This window comes from Rhodnius prolixus, unplaced genomic scaffold, assembly GCF_049639745.1.
Source record: "Rhodnius prolixus isolate KJV_2025 unplaced genomic scaffold, Rpr scaffold_4, whole genome shotgun sequence".
NCBI lineage: Eukaryota > Metazoa > Arthropoda > Insecta > Hemiptera > Reduviidae > Rhodnius > Rhodnius prolixus.
In genome coordinates, this window is record NW_027411614.1 from 42,639,908 (window position 1) to 42,666,992 (window position 27,085).

A 27,085-nucleotide genomic window follows, 5' to 3' on the forward strand; every position below is an offset into this window, starting at 1 on the left:
AAGTGTGTGTATCATGAACTCAAAGATTTTAGAAAATCTTTTAAGCTATGTTTGAGAGAATGACAAAAAAAAAATGAAAATTAAAAGATTTTTGCAAAAAATTGTAAATTCAGAGCTTATTACAGTTCACTGTCTGGTAATGAACAATGTTGTCTCTAACGAGAGAACACTGTAGGGAGGTAGGCAGAGTACTGAAAACTGGTCCAGGCAAGAAATGTCCTCAAATGTTGAGGCGCCTTTCATTACAAAATAATAATAGTAACTAATAAATCATACTTGAGAAAATGGTGAAAACTGGAAATGGAACATGGTGACCATCGGAAGCCTTTTTCAGTATGCCTCAAATCGGACATGATATAACCATCTTCCCAGCGACATCTCTCAGCACCCGGACCTCCAAGATATGTTGGTGGTGGAGAACCATCATGTACGGCTCCCAACCTAAATTTCAATTAAACAAAAGAAAAAAAAAATGAATTAAGCATGAAATTGAAACAACTGACCCAATATTACAGTTCCAGTAAAACGTCTGGGATAATGCCAGAGCCTGTAAAAAAAACTTGATTACTTACAGATGTCCAACCTCATGGGCAGCCACTATTATACCGCTAAATCCACCAGTATCCTCTATGATTGCCACAGAGTTCACTTTCTCCAACCTTTTGTTCACAACACAAGCTCCACCAACGTATGCGAAACCTGTAATTTTGTTTGAGACCAGTTAATTGAATAATAATGAGAAAAAAGCTCTACTTATCTGTCAAAAAACTAATCAACAGTATCAACAATTTAAATAAAGCTTCAGTAAATAATCAATTAAATAAAACAGTACCAAATGGTATATAAATATTATTCGTTATTCTTAATAAAGTTGTCAGCTAACTAATTAAATATTTTTAATTTACTCTAGAAAAAAGAAGAATAATTTAATAAATAAAATGAAGTACGCACATATTATAAGCAAACAGGTAAGAAACACAAGTCAAAATCACACATTTCAAATAAAATAAGCACGAAAGTTATAATCTCAAACATAAGCATAGTTACTTTTTGTTAAGTGTGCCATGCTAGTTAAAATATTTGAATTGATTAATACTTGTTAACAAGAATAATAAAAAAGAAAATCCCGTTCATTAATAGCTGAATACTCAAAACAATTAAGCTTTTAGTGCACGGTGCAATTGTTAATCTTGAAAACTAATTTCCATAACACTTGATAGAGAACAAGAGAAAACAAAAGAAAAAATTGATTAATAGAAGAAGAAACACAGCAGGTTTTCTTTTTTTTTTCTAAATAAATCTTACCTCCTCCAGAAATCCATATTCGTCGGTTTGGCAAATATATAAATAAAGTAAGAAAAAACAATAGTAAAAAAAGACATTCTTGGAAAAAATTCTGAGAAGAAATTATGCATGAATTTCAAAGAAGAAAATGAAATATTATTCTGTTACTCTGGAAGGAATAATGCAAACTACAGCCATAAATTTATTTAAAAGTATATAATTAAGAGGTTCTTGCCCCCCAAAAAATGGTAATTTTTAACATACACTAGGAAAGTTCAAAGAATAAGATCGATTTAAAGGAATCAAACGACATATCCATATCAGATAACCAAAGGCGAGGTTTCAAAAAAAGAGCGCGAAATTTGGAGCTTTTGCTATGTTCAAGATTAGGTTTGTTTTTCTACATTTCCTCATATAAAGGTATGTATGGCTATAGTTTTTATTTTTTTTTAATAAAAATTAAAGAGTTAACATTCATGATGGGCTTAATGATTTTGGTAAATCGAAAAATTTGTTTTAACTGAAATTTTAATTGAAAACGTAGAATAGAAATGGGGTTACTCTGGAAAAAGAACACTTAATAAAAGGAGACTTTATTGGCAAAAATTTAGCTCGTCATTCAGATTTTACCTGCTGTTCCGCGATTACATGTGTCTTTGGGGAATTGTCGCCGGCACATGTCTAATCTAAAAGCAGACAAAAACACACAACAAAATGTTGATTATTTTTACGGTAAAAAAAACCTTCCACAAAACCTTTTTTCTTCCCAAACAAGCTATGTACAAAGTGTTAGTTTTATTTTATTCCTTCCATGTGACCTATGAAGAGTTGAGTTTTCTTTTCTACTTTATAGCTTACCGGCTGTTCCTTTTGTACATCTTCCTCCTTTTCGTCTTCTGCACATGTCATATCTGAAAATTACGCCTTTTAGTGTTTCGGGGGGTTAGTGTCAACTGAAAGTTTTCTTTAAGATGTTATTTTATTATCTATGAAAACTATTGATGTCATTTTCGATTATGAGAGTAAACCCTAATTTATTAATTTGATTATTAACAAAGTATCGTTTTCATAAATTTGCTAATTTGGATAGAAAATATTACTAATAAGTAACTTCTGCGATTGTTATATAATATCCTGAGTTCGAAACTTCCTTCAGTTCCAGCCATAGATATTTGGAACCAATAGGTTCTCATTTTTACTAAAATGTAAAAGTAGTGTTCACTTCCTTAAACTATTTATTGAGTAATTATAAATACAAATGTTATACGACTTATATGATTGATAAATAAAGAAAAGCATACATTAAGTAACTTACCATTGACTTACAAATACAACTCATTCATCATCTAGTAACTACCCAAACAACCATTCCTTGCCGAATGATGGTGTTGTCAGGTGTACATTACATATTTCTTTGCAAATGTCGTCCCCTCTAAGAGTCAATGCAAGTGAGCTTTATTGGAAAATATGCCTTCTAGGATCCATTATTAACATAACTAAAATTAGATTACTTAAAATTTCTGAGAACTCGAAAAGTTCTCAGATTGGAAATGTTATTAAGTCAGATGCTTCCTGGGCTGAACGAAAATGTCAAATTAAGTGAAACAGCAGAAAGCAATAGTCATAAAAACGATCAATGAGGATGCTTGAATGGCTTCCTGCAGATGGATCAGTTTAGGACGCAAGCTCCACCATAGGTGCTGTCAATACTAACGACACTATTCTAGTTGGTGAAGAAGTCTCTAATTGCGAAAGGGATCTTAAGACTGCATTTCTGGCATTAAAGGCAATAACGTTTTACTTATGGGAATTAGCAACAGGACGTTAGCGTTGCCAATCTTAGCAGCTTGAAATGTTTGTTCTCTGAATGTGCAAGAACTGACTGAAGGCATAAGAAGAAAGAAGTAGAAACTTAATCCTCAATGAATCACTCAGCTTGGAATGAAACGGCTGACCTTTTGGCGAAGTGTACCAGAGCTGAAATTAGTCTTCTATCCAACCCAATGAGCACATCAAGTCGCTTATCTGAGCCGGAAGCAGAATGTTCACTGCCATCAATTGGCAAGTTAGCGAAATGCAACTGGAACCACTGTGATACCCACAAGAAAGACCAAGAGGAAAGTTAATTTAACCTCTTTCTTTTATAATATTTCATGGTATCATGTACGTTGTTGGTTTGTTACAATTTAACATTTTACTAGTTAAGATCGTTTTAACTGCAATTTACTAGAATAATAATCTTAAGCAAACTAAGGTGGTTGATTTTAAGAGTAAGTTTGTAATTATGAAGCTTTTGACCAAAGCCATTCATTATTATAAAAGTCTGTTCAGTTTCTTTAAGTCAAATGGACAATAACCAGAAAATATTATTAATATTTTTTACCAAATGCTGAAATTCCTAAGAACAATAATATTATTTTTTGTTTTCAGTACTATCGATAATAACTTGTCATAGAGTTTCCTACTTAGTAATAGCCACTGCAATATCATAAACTGGTAATCTTCTTTCACGGAACAGATATTTGCCCATGTCAGTAAGTGCAGCCGCTGAATCTATAGCATCTCTGCCGACTCGGTTCCTTTCTAAATATGGTGTTGCATCTCGTCCCTAAAAAGTCAAAATAATAATAATATTGCAATGATTTCAGATGGCTTCACAAGCAGTATTAAAATATTTACAGGACACAAATCGGCCATATTCAGCAAATGATATTGTACAAAATATGCACAAAGAATATTCTAAATCACAAATACAAAAAAGTTTAGATGAATTAGTGGCCGATGGTAGTATTATTGAAAAAGTTTATGGTAAACAAAAAGTATATTGTATTAAACAGAAAGAAACTGCTGAAGATAATAACGATGAAGAATTAACAGAACTTAATGCTAAGGTAAGTTAACTTAGTTAATTTTTTTATTTTTACAATTTCTTGAAAACTTTGTGTTTAATGTCCTGATTAAACTTCTCTACTGCAACTTCTCGTATATACACCTCATAGAAATATTTTCCTTTTACGTTTTGCTACAAGAGAAGTATTTTGACCCAACTTTTTCGTAGTTTAACAGGTTGGATTGATTGAAACTGAATTGATTTGTGATTTGCCATTAGGTTTTTTTCAAATCTATTACTATTGCGACCTAGTGTTTTTTTAAAAAATCTATTACAATAATTATAGTAGAATGAAGTCGTTAAGAATTTCACATTAGGTTTTTTTAAAATTCTTTTCAGGAAAACGAAGTCAATGGTCTAGTTTCAAATATTATCCAAAATTTAGATTCTGTTGAGAAGATTATGAAAGATATATATACAGACTTGAATAAGAAGAAAAAAACTTTTGACCCGGAAATATTGAAAGATACAATGAATCAATTAAATACGATTATGGATTTGTTACAATCGCGCAAAATTAATGACTGCCCGGAAAGTTTACATTATATTTAAGTGGAAAGTAATAGTTAACTCTCCGAAATTAGCTGGAAGTTTGATTAGTGAGATTGGACAATTTTCATTGGTTTAGCAATTGTACAAAACTACACCAGGAATCTACAAGTAGGTCAAATGGTATTAAGAATTTCCATGTTACTGATCCATCAAGAATGAGATGACAAATGGTTTCAAGATGTATTTTATCTGGTTTCATCCAGCGCTTGTTAGTCTGCTACCAAACTCAGTTGAGTTTGTAGCAGACACAGTTTGATACAAAACCAGTTTCGGCAACTAAGTAACTTTTTGCAAGAATATGTTTTTTGTTATTTACTTATCCATTATTTTCTTTATATATATATATATATCGTTTCTGATTCGTTTACCCCATAAAGGCCATTACGCCACCTTTGTCACTCCAGCTTTGCTTGCCGAGTGAGGCTTACTATTATAGGCTCCTCATATTATAGCCTCGTCCAAGATCCAGCCTTTTTGGGGTCTCGAGCTCTTTTTGCTCTCTGCTTTTGAAACCTTTAAAATGTGTTTAACCATTTCTCTCCTGCTCAACAAAAAATATTTCTGTGCTATAAAAGGCATACATGATATGTTTCCAGTAGCACCTAATTTCATCATTAGAGATAGGTTCTCTAAATAGTTCATCCTACTCAGCATCCCATTTAGACCATTTCATCACTATCAATTTAATTGCCATAGTCTATAGAGCCCACAGTTCTATAGTATAATCAAAAAGATAAAGTAGTAGCGCATCTCTTGTTACTAAAGTAAGCTAACGAATGATCTAATTGACACTTTTTCGAACCTAACGTTTGGGAAATAATTATTAGCACAGAACCAGCCATGAAAACTAGGCTTAAAAACTAACGAGTTGAAGAATGTTGATATCGGTGGAAGAAGGCAGGACTTCGAGAAAAACGGAAGAAGTAGAATTTTTAGCAAGATCTGAACAAAGAATAAATATACGATATATATATTTTTTTGTAAATGTAATTTTGTATTTTATTTATATTTTTTTAATCCAAGGCGCATCATCTGAGGTTATTGGTGCCTGGAGCTTCTTTCAGTACACTGCCGGACAGTATTCTTTGGTTACGTCACTATCACCGGACAGTGAGCTGTAAAAAGCTCCAAGAGAAAATCTAAGGGCCAGCAGCTGGATTCAGACCGAGGATCTCCGCGTCGGAATCCAGTGTATGCTGACCGTTGAGCTAATCTCTTCCCATAATAATTCCCACAATTCTGGAAAGGTAGATTTTACGAACAAAATTACAATAATGTTTGCAGTCTTACAATGTTTATTGCTGTTTCAGATAGCATCCACAACAAATTTACTAACAAATCTAAAAAATGAATTAACAACCACAGAAGCTTCATTAAAAATATTACTATCCGAACCGACAACAGAAGACGCTTTAAATGAAGTTAATCTATTGAAAAATGCAAATACAAGAATGTCAGAAAAAATTGAACTGTTAAAAAAATCTACAAATCTAATACCCGAAAAAGAGAAAATAGCAATATCTAAGGCGAAAACTGCAAATCTAAATGAATTTAAAAAACGAAAACGTTTATGTATGAACGTTATAAATGAAATTTTAGAAAATTATCCAAAATCTAAAAAAGTATTATTAGAAGAGATTGGTATTGATCAGGATGGGGATCAAATTTTGGAACAGATTCTGAATTAATTTGTTAATTTATTTGTTGCTTAAACTCCTGAACTAGTTTTGTTTTTTGCTACATTTTTTCAATGATTTAAAAAAAAACTAAAAAGCATTGCAAAGTTTCAAAAACGGACTTGTAAAGATGTACATGCAAATTGTAATATTTTCATTTTATACATTAAGAATTTTTAAACATGTTTATCAACATTTTATTGGAAATATGTTATTAAACGCTGTATTCTATATTTATCTTCATTTCTATGTATTTGTTTTTATTTTTTCTCTTTAAAAAAAGGAAGGAATCTTTTATTGTATATTTACAGAGAATTTCATTGTTTTGTTCTTGATGAATTTTTCAACTTTTAATATGTTTTTCATATAATGAATTCATTACACTCTTATAGAAATGGATATTCTTAAATAAAACTGCACTAATCTAGTACAATTCTTTGATTTCTCCTCAAATTCTTTTTTTGTTTTTTTTTTCAGTACCCAAGAATTCAAATCAAAGTAAGAGGTTTAGAGTGCTGGCATTAAATTTATATAAATATTAGTTATTTGCAGTATTATCTTTTTTTTTTTGTTACCCTATAGACGTCTCTACACGAAGAGAAAAGGAGTAAGCAAATCTAATTACAAACTAACTTTTATTGTATATGTTACAAAAAGAGTAATTATAGACAATATTAAATTAATTTAAAAAGTAAGTAAATAGAGAGATTAATTTAACGGTAAAAATAAATCTCTTCATCCAAAAATCTTTAAAAATAGAATTAGTTTATTTTATGATGTCATGGTGGATAGCAACATAAATAGTTGCTACAATCGTCAATAGAGAGCATGGTAGTCTATTAGTACAACATATTGAGACGTTTGTTTTCATGGCGGACAATTTCTGATTTAAGTTTTTCCAAGTTTTATTGCTTACTTAATACAAATTTATTTCTTTAAAGTGTAATCTCTTTAAAACAAAACCATTGTGTTGCTTCTATTAATTAAAGAATTTTGTGAACTGGAAACGGATCTATTGATACTTTGAGGATATGTTACTGTATGTAAGTGATTTCTTAAACTATAATATACCTACTATACAAATATTTTACTAATTTTTATAAGTTACTGAGGAATTATAGCGTGGTAAACTAAGTATTGTTCATTGTTTTTGCTGACTGCTTTATTACTCCAGAAGGAAGAAAGATAATGCCAATTTCAGTCATTAAATGTTGATTATTACAAATATAGTTATATTTCATCCCTAATAAGTTTTGATTTACAAAAGGATTGCTCAATTTTTAAGTTTCTATTACTTTTCTTTTAAATTTTTTACCAAAAAGTTTTATTCTTTTGAACATCATGGTTAAAAAACATCTTTAAAAATGTCTCATTCCGATGGGTTCTTTTGATTTCTCTTGCACAAATGATTTAACTATAATTGCCTTTAAAATAATTTTCTTAATATATTGCGTGCCTCTTTGAATTTCACACTGAAATTAGCTTTAAACAAAAAATCTACCAAATATGACTAACCAAAAAAACTTATCTCAATTTCTGAGAAAATATTCTCAAACTGAGAGATTATTCTTGATGGTCTCGGTAAAAATTTAAATTTGACACTGTGAACACCAACTTATCTAAAGCTCCTGCAATCTCAAATTTTTTAATTCCAAGATGAAAAGCTAAACGTAAGTCTGTAATTGTTAAGGGTACTTGAAAAACTGTGAAAGATTTGATTATGTTTTTGGCTTTCTTACCTAGTGGGTTTTTTTTATTCTATCAATATTTTTTTTCAGGCCACTGAAATCTTGACTTTTTTACCAAACCAAAACTTTTACTCTATTTTCTGTGACTATTAAGTCATGGAAATAAACTACTAAGCCAACAATATGTAAAAACACCAAACATCTACTTACACGAGAAATTATGATTCCGGCTATGGATATTCTCACTTTCGGTCCTTTTAAAAGTTTATATCTTAAATCGACACCATTCCAAAATGAAATGAAATACCTTTTGATTTGTACATTATCGCCTCCATGTAACCTTTAGATAAAAATAGTACAAAAAATAGTTAATTATGTAAAATAATCAATTCTCTTTCGTAGTTTATAAATTTGATCATTACCTATAACCGTCATAATCGACAATAACCAATATTTCTGGATATATGACGTAAGGTGCTTCCCGTTTTCTTCTTAATGATCTTTTCCGTCTAATTTTGCTCACTAGATCTCCAGGTTCCATTAATGCTAGAAATAAAATTAGGAAATTAAAATGTGAGTACGATTCAGGTACTCTGGTTCCGGTCAAAAAGCAACAAAGGAAGACATGCTTCAAGGGATGTTCTAGGCCATATTTTATTCTACATGACAAATGATATTGTATATCCCGTACAAAAACCCTAGAATATCTGTTCCTCCTTTTGCAGATGATTTAATATTGTTAGCTCCTAGTTGAACCCCAGACCATCTTCAAGAAAATATGCATTTTGCATTTCTGAAGCAAGCAAAATAAGTGGATAAAAATCTGATGCCAGAGAATGTGGATAAAATGTCTTCTAGCTATTCACTATTTCCCCAGAGCCTCCGGCTTAAGAACTGTTTTATGATAATGCTGTTAGAAGATTGACTTTTCCCAAATATGTCGAAGACGTAGCCAACAAGAACGTGAAGAGAGAGGTTGTTTGGTAATCCCATTCCCAGCAATCTGCCCAGGCAAGTCAGAATGGTTTCACTGAGTAGGACACGACTAGCTTCAAACTCACTAACTTGAGATATCTGTTTTCTGGCCCTCGATAGTAGAATGAATGCTGAAGTAAATTATATCAATTATAATCAATTCTTAGCAACACTATTGGAAGGAAGATTACTATATCCCAAAAGAAGGGTGAGATCTCTAGTGAAAAGCCATAGTCATTGTTTTAGTGGTTACAATTAAGGAATAGTTTAACGTTTAGAATTTCGTTAGACTGGTTTACCATAATCAGAGTAATGAGGAACTTTATCTTGTTGCTTCCTTTTAAATATAACATGACTTTTCTCTATGTGCGCATTTTCAATCTCATTTTCCATCATCCTCAGCCTTAACGAGCTTGGCAACGGTCTTACAACTAGTTCATGTCCTATTGTACCTTCCTGCAATGAAATAGAAAAATTACTATTTAATTGTAAGATGCCCTTCAAAAGAGACAGTAGAAACGTGAATTATCTCTTTTGGTTTCATAAAAATATTAGAAAGGGCTCTATTGAAAATAGTGTCACGTGTGAATAGTGTGTAAACATAACCTTGAATAAACAATTGCACTAAAGTTTTTTTCTTCATTTATTTCTTAATGACAGAGTTGATTTACTTAAAAAGAAATTTGTAAACTCTTCTGCTAAATTTAAAGAAAAGAATGCAAAAAAGTATTTGATATTAATAATCCCTGTACATACATATAATATATTCTGTACTTTGCAGACATGTAGGTGTTCAAGTATTATACAATTATATAATCATAATGAAAGTAAGCTACATTAGTTTGTACCAAACTGTTATACAATACTGTTTTTTAAATAAAACAGTATATTGGTTAGCGAAAGGTATTTCTTGATCTTGATATGAGTTTAGTTTCAGATTATGGATTCTGTTGATATAAGTTTGCTTTATACTATAATTATTAATTTACTACAATTGAAGTAAAATTCTAGAGCCTTTCCTTTGTAGGTTATAATTTCGTATGCCTTTGCGAGGAATGAATCTGAACTCCTTTGTAGTTCAAGCAGTCATTGTAGACTCAATTACAAATTTAAATATTAGCGTTTAGATTTTGATAGTTCTTCAGATTCTAATATTTTTGAACAGGTAAAATAACACTATTTCATTCATATTTATTACAAAACTGGAGAGTTAAGGAACCAATTAAGCCATTTTGGGAAAAAGAATGATTCTCGATCGATCCGCTTATGTGATGCGGCACTCTAACTTACCATTTCTTTTCTTAATTAACGTAGTTTTAAACTTTAAATAATTCTTAAAAAAATAAATGCATACCATATTAAAAATAATTTTTTACTAAACCAAATCACGCCAAGGTGAATTCATTACGAATGTAGTGCTTTACATTCTCATTGTAATACTGCACCCACCTCTAACGGAACAACTCTTTCAGAAATGTAAAGGTCACCAGGTTGTAGCTTTAAATGAACTTTTATTATTATCAAATTAGTGTAGTATTTTAAATCTTTTCTTTTTAGAACCGATTTTAAACGAATTTGTTATTTGGTTATTTGTAACACTCACAAGACATCCCTTTACTTGGTGTTTCATGAATGAAAATTATGTAACCTTCTGGAAGTGTAGTAAAAGTAATATTCTAAAGTTGGATTTACTAAACTCAGAATTTCACTTACAAATTTAACTCCCCTTCCCGTTACACTTTAATTGATAATAAAGTGCAACAATAAAGATGTCATTTAGAAGGGAGCCCCAAATCCTCCTCCAAAACACATTTCTGTCGGGAAACATTTCAAGGAAAACAGAGGTCTTGAGAGTAAGTGATACAAGATTCAATAAACGCTTTGATTTTATTTAAAAAAAATCACTAGTCACGCAATATTTTTTATCTATACTACGAATTTTAATAACAGTATTTTAATCAAAGAAAAAACTTATCAAACGCCTCAAAACGTGTATTTCCGATAAAAACTAAACTATTACAGTCAAGGAGAAAATAAACATATTTTAATAACTAGGTAATATAATATTTTCAAGTAAGAAGTAGTTTTAGAGAAATTGATTTTTAAAAAATCCAATTTAATACAATTTCTTGAGATTGACCTTTATTCGTTTGGCTCCCGGCAAAATTTGGAACCTTCACGAAAACTTTTTTTTTTTTGTTTTAAATAAACTCTTGAAGAAACATAGACACACATAATATATGACTTTTTTTAAAGTTATGGTAGAAAGTGGGCAGCATTGACTATCAGCTGTTCACCACTGGAACTCTAAAAAAAAATGAGTTTTTAACGGTTAGTTTGTTATGTAACAATTTAAATTACTTGCAAATTTGTTAAGAAATACTTGTTGCCACGTTTGACTGCCATGGAAATTCTTTCTTTTCTTTGTCTTTTTGAATACAAATCTATTTATTAGGTTAATAATTAAGACTGCCTTAATTAAATATTCATAATAAGTTCTATCAGCTGTAGTAACTTCTTCTTTTTTAATTCTTTTAATTTAAATTAATATAATGACATATGTAATTAATAATTGAAATTTGTTAGTAATGGATATGTTTTATTTCAGGGACATTCAATTTGATGGCTACTTAAGAAGGTAAGGGTAAATAATGCTTTAATCAATACGATGTAAGAAGGAACAAAACGAAAAGAAAATTAATTTAAAAAACATTTTTCAATTTTAAATATTCTATTCAGAGATAGTGAATTCTCGCTTCGTTTTTCATGAATATAAAAGCAGCTGATTTAGTAAATGTCATATTCACTATTTATGTTGACATTTAGATTTAGATGTGCTGTTGAATTTCATAATTAGTTTTTTTTTTTTTTTTTTTAAATAGATAGTATAACTTTTTAATTTTTTGGAGGGGTTAGTATTAACATTATTGAATAATGATTTCTAGCGTATAATTATTTAATTGCTAAGTATCATTTGTTGATGGAAATTGGGATCACATTCACAGAGTTCCATTCCCTCACAATTTGACTCAAATTTTAGTCAGACTCTATGTATAAGATGGTCCATTTTACTCGAAACAGTTTTCTCATTTTTTGCGATTTTATTTGTGTTGCTAGGTCCTTCTTTTATGTTAGAAAAACCTTGTTAATACCAGGCAAATTAATTTTTAAATGGTTCTAGAAGTGGGATAATGTGAAATTTTCGGATTGAAGTGAAATTTACACAATAAATACATGGTTTACAGTTATTTAGGACGTTATTTATTTAATATTGAAGCAAAATAAATTTAAGTAAAAAATTATAGTGAGATAGAAAACCGTACGGAACCGTTATATTTATAGGATTTTTCTTACAAATCTTAATCCATAGTTTTTTTTGTTGATCTGGGCAACAAAATTCACTCTCTCTTAGGTGGATCCCGTTTGTACACTTTATCCGTTTGTGGTATCATCTCCGTTAATTTCAGATAAATGTACAAATAAAACGGAAAACGTCAAAAAGCGAAAGGTACATTGAATTAAGTGTAATTTTTTCCGTCAAAAATTCATCAGCCTTATCTCCTAGTAATTTAATTTTTATGCAACTAAACTCTTTGATCTTGATTTTATGATTACGATATTAAATTCATTTTATTTTCAATTCAACTAATTATTGATGAGTTACTTTAAAACTGAATTGCGCTAAAATGGATTCAACCTTAACCTGTTATAATCATTTTTGTACTTGTTTGATGTCACTTGTGTGTGAAACTACCATTTCCTTTATATTAAGGAATGGTTAAATTCACGCAAAGCGGATGTAGTCAATGACATTATACTTATCTTCTTATAAAATACATATTTTGTAATTTGACTTTTTTTTCGCAAGCAAACATCCGGTTATTTGGAAGCAAAAATGAAGAAAATCTGGAATCCACTTGTTTTTGACATTATTTGGCAACAACTAATAATAGATGAAAAAAAGTGGCGTGCCCAGATAGTTTGATTCGAAGTGGGGGCGCTGCTCATGAGGTGAGCGGTCTCTGGGGGAAGTATTATTCACAGTATTCTTATAATTGGTGAAATGTGAAGGAATAATGAATTATGGTGGTGAAGATGGAGAAAAAAAATCACACATAAATTTGTGTATTTGGACGAGGGTAGTTACGGTTAGAACACATCCTCATTGGACAGGCAAGATCAGCGGTGCATGCGCTTGTAGTTGCCTACGATGTAGCTCACCGTTTAGGCCTTCGTTCGTTAGAAGCTTGGAGTCCCTTAGTTCTACAGTAAAACTGATCTCACTGTCCGTAGGTTAGCAGACTGGATCCTCCAGCAAGGGTGGTTCTCAGCACATGCAAGCCCCTTTCCTCTCGGGTTTTTCATGATTGCATGGTTTTTACCGAGATATAGAAAGATATTTACTGTAATTATTTAATTACTATCATTACTTACGTATAAAGTGGCTCCATCTTCTGGATCTGTATGAATTACAAGTGCTGCTTGATTTTTAATATCTTGGTAGGTTACTCCCAGAGGTTCCTGTAATTAAATTGTTGTTATGAAATTATTTGGTTACTATATAAGTAGATTATATTCAGAGATTCAGTTAAACATATCTAACAACTCTGTTTTTTGAACTGCCTAAAAATAAAAACCTTTGATGCCCATTTGAGCTGAGCAATAAGTAATCCAAGTTAAAAGAAAGTAGGTCAGGATCATTCTAAAAAGATTTGGAAAAACTAATTCAGTAAAATGGTATACCCTGTTGAGGGTTTTGAATTGCTAACTCACTATACTATTAGACCCAATAGGATGAACCAAACCGAAATATTTATTTGGCACTTTTACGTTTTATTCATTAAAATGGAAAATTGATTACGCTGGCAATGCTTCCTATGAGCAACGTTTAACACCCTTTCCACATAGACTCGGCCCTTCCACTGTGTGTCTCGGCTTGCTGTCAAAGGCAACATATACCGCACAATGGCACTCGTCACCAATCTCCTCAGTTTTTTTAGCCTCTTCCTGCACATTTTGGAAGATGTCTGACGATCTAGAATCACATACCAGTGCCTCCTTCGCAAGCATGGAGAAAGAGTTATTAACTGGAAGTGAGATAAAGTCTTGTGAGTGGTTTCTGAAAATGTGCATTTTTCCCGTTGAAGTAATAATTGAGGATGACAATGGAAAACAGAATCAACGGGACACAGTGGGGAGATGAGAGTGCAGTGCAGCATCTTGACATCATCGTGTTCTCTCTATATAGAAGAGATAAGTGAAAGTTTATATGTGTATATATATGTATATACAGTTGTTATATAATATAGTGAAGAGTTCCAACTGTGTGCAGACAGACGTACTCTTATTCACAGGACGAGGACTTCATCACATTGTACACTTTTAACATTAAGCTGCTCTAAGTTCACAACCACTCACTTTTCTACGAATACACCCCCACCTCACACTCTCCATAGAAAGAGAGAGGCGAGCGACAGAGAGAGAGAGAGAGAGGACGTTTAGTTAAAGCGAAACAAAAAACTGTTCAGGATTAAAGATACTTTAAAAAAAGGATTTAATATTAAATAGGAAATATATTTCTTTTGGTTGATAAGGATCAGATCTAAAATTAGGATTTCTTGAAAGGTGAATTGGTTTTAGAGTTGGGAAATCCAAAGTATTAACAGAATTATTGCGATATATTTCATAATGGAAGAATACCATCTTCGGAACGGATGACAAGTTTTTGATTTCATCCTGGAACCATTTCCCCTAGAGATGGTAAAATTTGAATTGTGCCTAAAAACTTAGGAAATTGTAATTATTACTAGCAGAAAGGCGCCACGTTAGCCGAGTGGTTAGAGACGACTCCTGTAAAGCTAATATTTATTGTGGGACTAGGTTCGATTCCCGGTCTTAGGCCTTGGATTTTATTTATTGTTTAATAAAAGAAGTTTACAGTAGAGTATGTTTGCTAGTCGCCTCCGTCCGCGACACCTAATTGTGGTAGTTGGTTGAAAAATAGGCAATACTTTACAAGCAGAACGAAAACCATTCGTAATGTGAAGATTATTTGCACAAAATTAAGTAGAGCATCTTCTCGTTAGAAGAGGAATGGACAAGAAGCCATCAATCGTAATGGATACGATTTACTAATAAATTTAGGGTTTAAATAAACAATGGTCAAGTCCATCCGAAGTTACTACCCTGACATGTTCTCCTGTATAAAGGGATCCACAGCTGCTAAGGCCGCTTATACCCTTTCGAGCACTACCATTTTCACTTTCTAAAACAACTCCACAGCAAGACCTTCAATAATGAGAATTATAACTAGAAAGGCATTCTAGATTTCCGACCAAGTTGGGCCACTACCATAAAACATTGAAAGATATAGCCTATAACACCTATCTCTCGATCAGCACGACACTTATATGATTTTCATTGTTTCGCTGGTACCTGGTTAAAAAATTGAATTTTTATTTTTATTTGCTTTACAATAATTATCACCATGATTGTGGTGGCTGTGGGCGAACAAATATTCTTCCCCATTGTTTACTATTTTTCTTTATATATTTTTTTTAATGCGATTCCATTGTTCCTTTCGCACAACTCTAGTGTTAATCCACTTTAGGCTAGCCGTTGACTATCCCAAGTATTAATCAGACTAATAAAATAAATATTCCTCTGAGGGCTAAGTTCCGAAGTTAACAATGAAGAAGAAAAATTTGTTAGAAAAGTAATCGCTGTAGAGAGCTTTGGCTTCAAAAGTATATTTTAGACAAAGATTCTGATTCTGTGAGAGCACCGAATTTTCGAAGGACAATAAAACATACTGTTAGTCAATCTGAAGAAATCTATAAGAGATCCTGTCGGTGGTCAGCGAATGGGCACACCACAAATTGGAGGAACTGCCTGCCAGTGAAATTTAAGTGATTGGCAATGCTAGGGAAGCAGGATTTAACCTTCATTTCTCTACAAAACCATGTCCAGTTACTATCTGCGTAACAGTAGTCCTTCTTAGTTCATTTTCCCTTAGGCATAGAAGTTACAATACAAGGGACCCTCCAGAAGCATCGTAGTAAGGTAGTTCTAATTGCTTCGACGTTATTTATTCGCTGGAGTTGTGTATCCTACAGATTCCTCTCTAACGGCGTTTTAAAGGGAAGCTCTACGTCATAACGCCTGTAGAAATGCTAGGATGAGTTTTCCGAGTAAACTGTCTAAAATAAATGCTGTAATTTTGCAATGCTTATTTTGTAGAATTTATTAAAATCTTCAAGCTTATTGTTTCCCCATTTTAGTGTAGACATTGCAGATTGTAAAAAATTATGTTTACAATGCACAGCATGTAATGGTACAGCGAAAGTGCATAAAGTTCATTTTTTGATAGAAAGTTCAGCGTGGGAGATGCAACTGCAACCGTTATGACCCCAGGCTATAAGTTTTGTCTAGAATGTTTTTTCTATCTGGAAGTTGAAATCTTAAGATTTGCATTTTTTGCAGCGATAAAGAAGTGCTTGAAGAAATCCTCCTTTTACCCAGCTTCTCAATGCCAATTCGGAATCTTCCGCTTTCTACAAATCCCCCCCCCCCTCTATTTTTGTTGTACACATCTTTTCCGACAAAGCATTCGACAGATGACAAGCTTCTGCAGATTTATTGATGCGTTAGTTGTTCTAGTACAATGTGACCAAAGTCTAGACTTGGGAATGTTAATTTTGAGTTATTTTTTATGTCGAACTAATAAAATTCCCAAGTTTAATAAGAATTTCATGTATTAAAATAATTTTCAACATAATTTCTACTCGATATAGATAAGGTAGATGAACGTAACGTCCTCCAGAAATAAATTGTTATGTTTTCAAAATTGAGTTTGTAGTGGTATTGTAAGCATGTTGAGTTCCTAAGACGTAAAATTTTTCTAACAATTACAGCATTTTGATCATCCTTGAGCGTTGTTATATGAAAACATCCTGTTATTAAACAATCCCTCTTTCAATATATCCTGTAATCTTGAAAGGAAATTTTTTAAATTAAATTCCGTAATTCATTTTTATATTCTTTATGATTAATTTATAATTTTATTGTTTTTAAATTAAGTACAGTATTCCTAAATATAATTATTTTATTATGTGCAACTACTGCTAATAATAACGCAAAATAACGATATATCTCTTGATTATTACTAAAAACAAACAAAACCTTAAATAGATAACCACAAACTCAGAAACATAACCTACAATACCTATTGTAGTCTATCTATTTTAAATAATTTCTTTATTCTACCTGACCTTTATTTACATATATAGTTGGCAGTGGAATGGAGCGCAGTTTTCAATATGGACGGTTTTTCTTTGTGTAGTGAGAAGTTCAAGTTTTCAATTTACTTTAAGATTATGTGTAAATAAAGTTATTTTAGACGTTTTACTCATTTTACAATAATTCGTAACAAATTAAAGCTATTTTGATCTAATTCTAAACTAATCTTTAAATCTTCTTCACAGTGAAGCATTAAATCTTTTAGTTAAGTTCACTTGGTGTGTTGAATTAAACTCAAAGAATGTTTGATTTGTTTTAAATAGTAATCTTCTAATAATCGGTTAAATGATGAAAGTTTTGATATTGTGAATATTTTTCTTTTTCGTCTAAAGAGTGAAAAGTATTTAGTGAATCTAAATTGATTTGTAGAATCCGCCATTGCACAACTTTTTTATTGGGGTAAGTGCTGACATCTATCAGATCTTATTTGTAAGTTTTTTTAGAAGTCATATTTCTCATTTTACCTATTTCCTATTAGGTTGAAATTATGTGTGTAACCAATTGTAATTATTCTTTTGAATATAATTTATGTGTTGGCTTTTGGTAGTAAGAAAGAGTTAATTGAATGCCGTACATGGGAAACTAAATTTTATTCCAAAATTATAACCCTAATTAAATCTGTAAAGAACATTTGAATGGAATGTTTTTAGCTACAATAAGATAGTCACGAATCATCATTTGGTATTTTTTTAGAACTAATAGAATTCATGTTTCGACACAAAGAAGTTCCTTTAGTTCTTCGTTAACAACATAGTACTTAAAAAAAAAAAAACAATAATTAATTCTGGGGTCGCTGTCCTTTTGTCTAAGAATATAGTGCATATCTTTTAGGTTTATAATTTTGTTGTTTTAAAAGTAAAAAGTGCCAGAAGAATTAAACAGTGGGAGACAGATTCTCAACTTTCATTTCCTTTAAATTTTATGGCAAACCTAATTCACTAACCATATGTGTTTGTTATCTGTTAAATTACTTCTTGATCACATATTAAAAATCAGCTGCACATTTTGTATTTCACATAAAACATTAAATTAAATAAAATGTTAGTTAAATAAGTAAATATGGCTCACCTCATGTTGTAATAGTTGGTATTCCAAATGGCCAGTAGAATTTGCGATCACAGAATATAATGGTACATCGTTACGCATTAAATTATTATTTCTTTCCAAATTCAAATCTAAACTCTTACCAAATATGTTTAATTTTATTATTCGTTTATCTTCTTCATTACTAGTATCCCTTTTCGTTCTTGAGTGTATGTTAACAATTTGGTATTCTGGTACTGCAACAAAGAAAAGTAATAAAATTGAAATTAATTTTAAAACAAATTAATCTTACTAATGTTAAGGGAAGTATTGTAATCTTTTCAAATTTTTGTATTGGAGTTTTCAAATACCCGTTTGGATGTCCTCTAAGTTTGAAAAAGTAGTTTTTAGACAATGGTTTTTTGGAGAATGCGTTTATTAATTTACACTTTTGAAGGAACAAAAATTGCAGGAAGTCCAAACTAGTTTATTTTTGTTTAACCAGCTCGGTTGTGAAATAAATCAAAATGGAATGGAATTTTTGAATTATAATTAATATATATATATATTTTAAACAAACTAATGAAATAAAAAACTAGTCCAAAGACTTGTTTAACGCTTTTTCTGGAACTTCTTCTTTCCGTTCTTGCGGCTTTGTAAAGTGATCTCTAGTTTGTTGTCAGTGCCCCTTTATCGAAGAAATTCCCAATAATTAAGATCTACTTGTAGCCTTCTTGTTGGGGACACTGCTCTACTACTGGGAGAAGAAGCGCTTCAGATTGCACTTTCAGAGGTTGTCCCCTTAATCAAAGCTGATCTATTCAAATTATATAATTTTACCATCCGTAAAACGTGCATCTCATTTTGAGAGAAAAGTTGATTTATCCTAGGTGACATTGTAAGTAAATATTATTTTATAATCTTCGTTTTATTTTTAACAATTTTGTGTTTAGCTTTTTATAAAACATTAGAAACACTCGCAACCGTTAATTAGTTATACTTGACTAATCAATGAGAATATTTTCCAACTTTTTTGCTCTTTATTTACAAATGAATGTTCGTTACTACAAACTTGCATAAGTTAGAATCATAGTGCAGTTAATTGGTACGATTGTAATGATCGGTGACTATCTGACTTTGGACCAGGAATTTATAAACATTATTACTATTATTTTAAATGAAAAAACTCGCGAATAGATATTGCTTATATTTTTTAACGCAATTTGAGGTAATTACTTAGATTATTTGCGGAGTGAATTTACTTACATATTTATTACTAGTCATCAGATTATATGCAGTTTCTTAATACATATAAAAATGCATATATCTTGCCTACCGAAAAATGTTTTAAACATTATTTTACTAAAGCATTATCATTATTTAAAAATTTATTGAAATCATCGGACGCTGAAATCCCAATTGGGCAATTTCTAGCTAGAAGATGTTTTACAAATTTTTACCTTATTTTTTAATATTGAATTTTTTAAAAGAAGGGTCTAACTTACTTACTTACTTTTTTTTTTTTTTTTTTTTTGTAAGGCACTTAACTGCTATGGTCATTATGCCTACTTACTTACTTACTTAAATTTTCTATTAGTACGACCATTGATTTTTAGAGTGGATAGTTTTGGGTTTTTATTTGGGGTATGGCATTAAAGTGTTTTTCAGAGCTAGTTTCTTTCGGTTGTGTCTAAATTTACAATGACCTTGTAATTATGACGTTGTTAATACATGCTTTATTAAAACTGTCCGGTAGGACAGTTGTATAAGAGTTGATCGTCAAAAACTGCACGAAAAAGTGTAACGTTGAAAAACACCCAACTTTGACAATTTTTTTCTCTTTTTCTATAAAAGATAAAATTCCCAAATTTTCTTTAAATTATAGGACAAACCCTCCTTTATGACTGTAATTTTTTTGCAACAACATAGATCTAATAGATTTCGAGAAAAAAGTTGCTGAAATTGAGCAAAAACGGCATTTTCAAAAATTGTTGTTGTTCTTCTTCTTCTTCTTGTTGTTGTTGTTGTTGTTACCTTTTTTGTAAACCGCGTACCGCCTAAACGCGTGAACCGATTTTCATGAATGAGGTGTCATTGGATTTGGAATTTTATGTAGATGTGCCTTTTGGGGGTCTCGACGCTGTACATCGAATGGGAGAGGAGTTAGCCCCCTTAATGTAAGGCCCCCTCCAAAATTATTATTACTAATTACTCTGTAAATCTTGGCCCGATTTTGAAAAAAATTGGTAGGATGATAGAGTTAGGGCTCCCCTACGTAACATTAAAGCGGCGATCAGCTCTTACATTTGTTAAGGGAAAGTATAGCAATCGTTTCAAATTATCGACACGTGAACCGATTTTCATGAATGAAGTGTCATTGGAATCGAAATTTTGTACAGATTTGCACTTTAAAAGCCTCGAGGCTGTGCCTCATAAGGAGGGGAGTTTACCCCACCCAAGTAAGGCCCTTTCTAAAACTATTATTACCAATATTTCTATAAAGCTTAGTCCGATTTTGATAAAATTTAGCACGAAGAAGTGATTAAAGCTCCTCTACGTGGCTGTGAAGTGCCATCATGCTCTTACGCCTACCAACAGGAAGTACTGCAATCGTTAAAATTATCAATGAGTGAACCGATTTACATCAATGAATTGTCGTTCGATTCAAAATCTTTGCCTTTTAGGGAGAAGTACTGTAATCGCAGTTTATTTTTCTTGCTCCTCTTAAAAGGAAGTACTGAAATCGCAGTTTAATTTTGCTATTTACGTACAAATACCTTCCTATTTTATTCAAAACGCTTTCTCAAAAAAATTGTTATTGAGGATGGTTTGGGGACCGCAATTATAATCATTCTTTAAAAAGATCTCTCCAGTAGTTACGGTTCCGACTTAACGATTATCAGGTTGTAATGATAGAATTGCTTATACCAAATTTTTAAAAAATCTGTAAAGCAGATATGTAACTTTGCAAAATAGACAAAAAGAAAAATCTATCCAAAAGGTACAAAAATCTCCTTAACAAAAACTTACAGTTTAAAAAGTTAAGTATAAGGGTTGATTAAACGCCAAAAGGTACACAAATCAGCAAGTACCCATCATTTCATTTATACTTCATTGATATGATTTAAGTAATTTTACTGCATTAACTTTTCCTTCACATTTTTAGAATTTATTAGATGTCACAGACCCTTATGCTGGCCAGTTGATTCATAATATTTTTCTGTTATAATTATGATAAAATGAGTTCTGAATTATTCTGAGTAGTCAAATATACATGCACGTTAAAGTAAAAAAAGACAAAGTTAGAGTCGGCTACTGTTTAAATTTGAATCAAGGATTTAAAAGAATATTTCAGTCTTGAATTCGTCTTACCGAAATATTCGAGAGCACAAATAACACACAGTTATAACAAGTAGATTATTCAACAACAATTATTCATTTCTCAATAGTAATTTAATTTAGCCCCCTAATTTTACTTATAGTAAAATCCTGGAATAATTAGCTGTCCTAAAAATATGCATATCTTATTTATTTTATAATACATATATTCAACATTGTGGGATGAATACCTAGATGGAGAATGTAATTGAAGAAAACTATATTATTTGCGATAAAGCCAGATAATTATTACCTATTATTATAAACGTTTGACTACAACATAAAATAACAATTACTTTAATCGAAGAATGAACTTAAACCGACGATTTTTATTTAAAAATAAAAATAAATAAAATGAAATCATTAATGTATGTTGGTGTGAGCATTTTTTTAAAAAAGTTTTTGAAATTTTTAGCCTATTTTTTTTTTCTTTTTAACCTGTAATTAATAGTTTGATTATTATAGATAAATAGATATTACAATCTACTGTCTAGAACAAATATTTTGTAGATGAAAATGGCCAGCATAAGGGTCTGTGACATCTAATAAATTCTAAAAATGTGAAGGAAAAGTTAATGCAGTAAAATTACTTAAATCATATCAATGAAGACTTCATTATGAAGTATAAATGAAATGATGGGTACTTGCTGATTTGTGTACCTTTTGGCGTTTAATCAACCCTTATACTTAACTTTTTAAACTGTAAGTTTTTGTTAAGGAGATAGATTCAGTAATTGAAGGGTTTACTAAGGAACAATGCTCCATTGTTTCCTCCTTTTTCCTGACCTTTTGGTTAATAGAACTGTTTGGTTTCTTACTCCAAACGGGATACTAGTAGGTGCATACTCCACCCAGGGTTTCTGGACTCTTCCTGGCTAATTTTCTCCAGTTGGACGCTTATCTCACACTCACATGAGCTTGAGTCTTAACTAGAATGCTTCACCAATAATTCAAAGATCTTTTTGGAGAGGTTAATCAACATAACCTTTCAATCACCTTTAATACTCAATCGATACGCATTGCTGCCGATAATAGTAAAGGTGTGTAACTATTTTGTTCTTAGAGTACTAGGTCTATGATCTGGCTCTTTTTTTTTTTGTATAGACTAACACCTGAGCGGAAATGTTCATTGAAGCTCAAGATAGCCACATACAAGTTGATTCCTTTTATAGTCACTTCCTGTACACAGAGCTATCGTAGTCATTATTTCCTGATTCTATAGTCCGCTTCTTCCCGGAGAACTGAGCACAGCCTATTGTAGGAAAGGGGGGAAAAAAGTCCATAAAGTTGACTCTCTTAAAAGAGTCCTCCGAGTATCTAATTTGGTTTTTGGCCCATATACTTCAACCCTTTGTGGCTTCCAAAGATCTTCTGGGACCATCTGACTCTCTTAGATCACTATATTCTTTAATACTGGACAGAGCCCTAGTCTCAGCTGCCATTTTTGCTGCCTCGTTTCAACACTACCCTTCTGAACTTGTAAGAGAACGTGAGAACAGTTTGAAATAATTTATTCTTTTATGTATCTTTCTTTTTCCTCAACTTATAATTAACTTACTTTTATCAGCATGGAATTTGCAATGCGGTTATAGCTTGGGTGTAATAATAATAGATTACGCAGTTTGCCCTTATTATTAAATATTATTTAATCCCATGTAATATTCTACATAATATGTATTTATGTGTGTGTCTGTCTGTCTGTGTGTGCAGCATTACATTATATTACTCTGTTAACCTTCACCTTTCAATAACACTATACTGCATTCCAAGGCTCTGTACATAATTTATTATCTCTTTTTATTTTATTTACTATTTCTGTTTAGCTATTTCTTAATGTAATCATTGTTATTAATTGACACTCACTTGTGTTATTGTTTACCGGCCGACCACAAAACTAAAATAGTACATCAAGTCATTAGTTCTCTATTGTAGGATGTAAACAAATGTATTTTACATGAACAAATAATGTAAAATCGTGACTGAAGCTTTTATTTTTTATATTAATAATAATTTCGCTTAATGTATAATTCTGCATTAATCATCTCCAACTTTTTCATACCATCTTCGTTTAGTAAACACTTCCGCCATCTTTTTAGTTATATTAATAATGTATGCCCAAAATTAGATGGAAAAAACAAACTGTAATTAATATTGATTATGCAGCGGTACACTAATTAAAATGTATTATAAAGGTAATGTGATCGTACATTATACTTCATTCTTGATTTTAGAGGGAAGCCTAGTCCCATCTCTCTCTCTCTCTCTCTCTCTCAAAATTTTCCCGAAAAAAAGTATTTTTCTGAGAAATACTTTCAAATAAAAGTTTTTTAGATGCTCTTTTTGTACAGTCAGAGAAAGCAGTTTGAAGAGAATTGCTCGAGCCGATTTTGAGAAAATTTCCTGTCAAATAGAAAAGTTGGAGGTATTTCCGCTTGGTTGACTAGATCCAGTTGCGTATTAGAGGCATCGATTTGGAATATTCCATAACTTCTTGTGTTATTTGCTTTCCAGACACAATCCTACAATTTCTTTGTCACTGTTGTTGGGACTACAACTTTCGTTTGAGAAATTATCCCAACACCATTTGGTTAAAGGGGCTCTTGGGATAGCGAGTCGGTATTCTTGCCTCTAAAGCTCTATTCTAATATAATGTACGGCTTTGCGTGTTTTATATCATAAAGCGGGGTCAATTGTCTAGATAAAATTCCCTTAGCACCGCCCAAAAAAAAGAATGAAAGTACCGTCTTACTGAAATGGATTTTTCATCTCCTTCATTTTCTCTTTAACTTCGTATTTTGTATGTACAAATAATTTTTCTGAACAAATTCTGAGCATTTTGTGGTGTATTAAAAGGTTTGAATCAGCTGATCACTTTAGGTAAACCTGTCAAAAACCTTTGCGCTTACATCGATGTTTAATATCGATAAAAAAGAAAAAAAATAAATAAAGTGAAAGGAAAGTTGTACGATATATGGTAGTTGTTAAAATTGTCACACTGGGCATATGTTTTATATACAAATTCAATTACAAAATTTATGCATGGTAAATGTAAAAAAACATTACGTAAACAATATGGCTGCAACTTGTGCCCTTTCTATATTTCGTTATTACTGTGAATATATGGGGCATTCACTATGTCTCTGTTACATAGCGGCGATATACATACATGGTATGTAGTTTTGTAAAATAATTATATAGTTAATCTATTAAATAAATACAATTGAATTAATTAGTGATATTTAAAGAGCAATTTGGGCTAAAGAGAAAATAGTTGGTTTTCCCAAATCTCGGCACATTTTCGCGCTTGCACCTTCTTAAGAAGAAAGGAATGCTCCAGCTGTGTTTTCCTATTCAACGCAAATATCGATTCTGAAGATCCCCAGTGTACTAAAAAGTGGTCTTTCCAAATTGTTGGTATTTCCGTCAGCAGCTCCAGAATGTAAAATCACGGAAAGTTCAAATTTATTATTTTGGTTAGCTATTATCAGTAAGAGGATACGAAAATAGAGGATTCGATCAAAATGAGTCGATAAAAACCCAAAAGTATCATTTAAATTGAATCGATTTTGAGATATACACAAAAAGGACTCCTACGATCTTCTGGATTCATTTGGATTACGTAAAAGCTCACATGTAGTTTGGTTCTTTACCAGAGAAAATTCTTTTGATTACACTTCCGGGCCACGGGGTTAGTTAGCTTCCTGCTAAAGTAGAGGTCTGTTAAGGGTAGCACTTGCCACTTATTAAATATTAATTAAGATTGTTTACGTAAACAAAGAAAAATTCGGATGACCGGAAGTACAACTAAATTATGTTCTTCAATTGAAAAATAAATAAAATAACTACCAACTGACAAACATAATAATAAATTTAAATATACAGAATATCAATGATTACGTCAGACATACTCACAGCTGTCTATATTATCCACATGAAATAAACTTCTTAATTCTTCTCTTGACATCAGATTGTGTAACTGTAACAGACAAGATATCATCATTTTTATGATTATTGACTGGTGAACAGCCACAAATAATAGAAACTACATCATCAGCCACATCATTTGTGCTCAAATAAATGGATTTTTGTATTTAGCTTATTCGTGAGAGAATGCCTCTAAATGAGCCATAAAAATAATAAAAATCTCGGTGCAATATTCGATTTATATGTTACTACATAACAACGCAACTCCATAAAAACTTGATTACTACGTACGTGTATCATCAGGGGTAAATGTAAACTTCTTCCCATCAGACAATAATAAAAAACTAAAGTATACCTGGGTTCAATTAAAGAATAATAGGAATTTAAGAAAGATTTTGATTTAAAAAAAGCTTGCATTACCATCCAAGATGAAATCCATTGGATTCTGGACACGAGAAATCGTAAAAGAACTTGATCAGTTTATGGTTTTCTTATTGGTTTAATTATTGGGCAATTAGTAAGATTAGTTGTTAGGGCTTTTCATTGGAAGCAAAAGTTTACTTAAAGAATACAAAAAAAAATTAATGACAAAAAGAGTTTATTCTTATTATATTTAAGAGATTATCTGGTAACCACATAGTCTTTTTGCCTCCCCATTGGGGCCAGCTAGGCCTCTCCAGAACTGCACCCTCGAGTGAAGAAACACTCCATCCAGGTACCTAGTAAGAGTGATGGTTCCTTGCAGTTAGATATAACCACTTGCTGGTGCCATCTTATACTTTCTTCTAATGCCTTCCTTAGATGTTTGTTCTACAGAAGAGTTCTCTAAAGCTAAAAGGGGCTCTAAGGTGGGTCATATTTCCTTTCAACCTGTGGTAACTACCCAGAGCAAGTCCCAGGAAGAGCGGGAAATCCTTAGTTAGGAATGATCACTCCCTGATGTAACACAAGACCTCCCTAACGCTCTCCAAATGTTTTAATAATGGTTCCCTCAAATTAGAAGGAATCAACTTCACGTCCTATCCAGATAGTTCTAAAGATAGCCTCCTAAATTCTGAATTCGCCCCTTTAATCCCTAGTGTCCACCCAGACTCTCTAGGAGAATGTCAAAGGAGCCAGGAACAAGCAATGAGCAATTGTCACCCCTTAGTACCAGACATCGTACCCGCTAACGTTTCCTGCAAATCTTTTTTATTTCAAAAGTACTCAACAATAAGCGATCCAACTTTTAAAGTAATCTAAAAATATCAACGTGTTCTCAGATTATTCAATTATTAAAGAATTTAATTGCGAAGGATAAAGTGCAATTTTACTGCAAGAGTAATTGCATTTTTCCAATGCTCCTCTGCTGCATATTTCGTCTATCCAACGTCTGAAAGTATTAGCACGCCATAAAA

The 27,085-nt window shown here is 31.6% G+C and overlaps 2 protein-coding genes across 7 annotated transcripts in view; one reads left to right on the forward strand and one right to left on the reverse strand.

Annotated features, from left to right (window-relative positions):
- sona (sol narae metalloprotease) overlaps window positions 1-27,085 on the reverse strand; it is a 115,883-nt gene that overhangs the window by 4,262 nt on the left and 84,536 nt on the right. For 3 of the 5 annotated variants that reach the window (XM_074131180.1, XM_074131184.1, XM_074131181.1), the window contains exons 4-13: window positions 25,677-25,740; window positions 18,432-18,643; window positions 13,500-13,586; window positions 9,365-9,521; window positions 8,513-8,636; window positions 8,301-8,430; window positions 3,750-3,892; window positions 1,915-1,970; window positions 573-699; window positions 277-441 (exon numbers count right to left, since the gene is read on the reverse strand). In XM_074131180.1, the coding sequence (XP_073987281.1) occupies window positions 277-441; window positions 573-699; window positions 1,915-1,970; window positions 3,750-3,892; window positions 8,301-8,430; window positions 8,513-8,636; window positions 9,365-9,521; window positions 13,500-13,586; window positions 18,432-18,643; window positions 25,677-25,740 (1,265 nt within the window). Of the gene's footprint in view, window positions 1-276; window positions 442-572; window positions 700-1,914; window positions 1,971-2,142; window positions 2,196-3,749; window positions 3,893-8,300; window positions 8,431-8,512; window positions 8,637-9,364; window positions 9,522-13,499; window positions 13,587-18,431; window positions 18,644-25,676; window positions 25,741-27,085 lie in introns of all 5 variants that reach the window. The other 2 variants (XM_074131182.1, XM_074131185.1) reach the window with 1 other exon arrangement.
- On the forward strand, window positions 1,057-6,844 carry LOC141455791 (homologous-pairing protein 2 homolog). 2 transcript variants are annotated; one of them, XM_074131189.1, is made up of 4 exons: window positions 1,668-1,704; window positions 3,715-3,818; window positions 3,933-4,175; window positions 6,037-6,844. In XM_074131189.1, exons 2-4 carry the CDS (start codon window positions 3,813-3,815, stop codon window positions 6,412-6,414), a joined length of 627 nt encoding a protein of 208 aa, XP_073987290.1. In that variant the 5' UTR covers window positions 1,668-1,704; window positions 3,715-3,812; the 3' UTR covers window positions 6,415-6,844. The 2 variants fall into 2 exon arrangements, with proteins under 2 accessions (XP_073987291.1, XP_073987290.1); XM_074131190.1 differs by lacking the exon at window positions 3,715-3,818 and having other exon boundaries at window positions 1,057-1,704; window positions 6,037-6,843.

Excerpts from the sequence above, each read along its gene's own strand:
- LOC141455791 (XM_074131189.1), top strand. Across the intron at positions 4,176-6,036 it reads TAACAGAACTTAATGCTAAG|ATAGCATCCACAACAAATTT; the intron begins GTAAGTTAACTT and ends TTGCTGTTTCAG.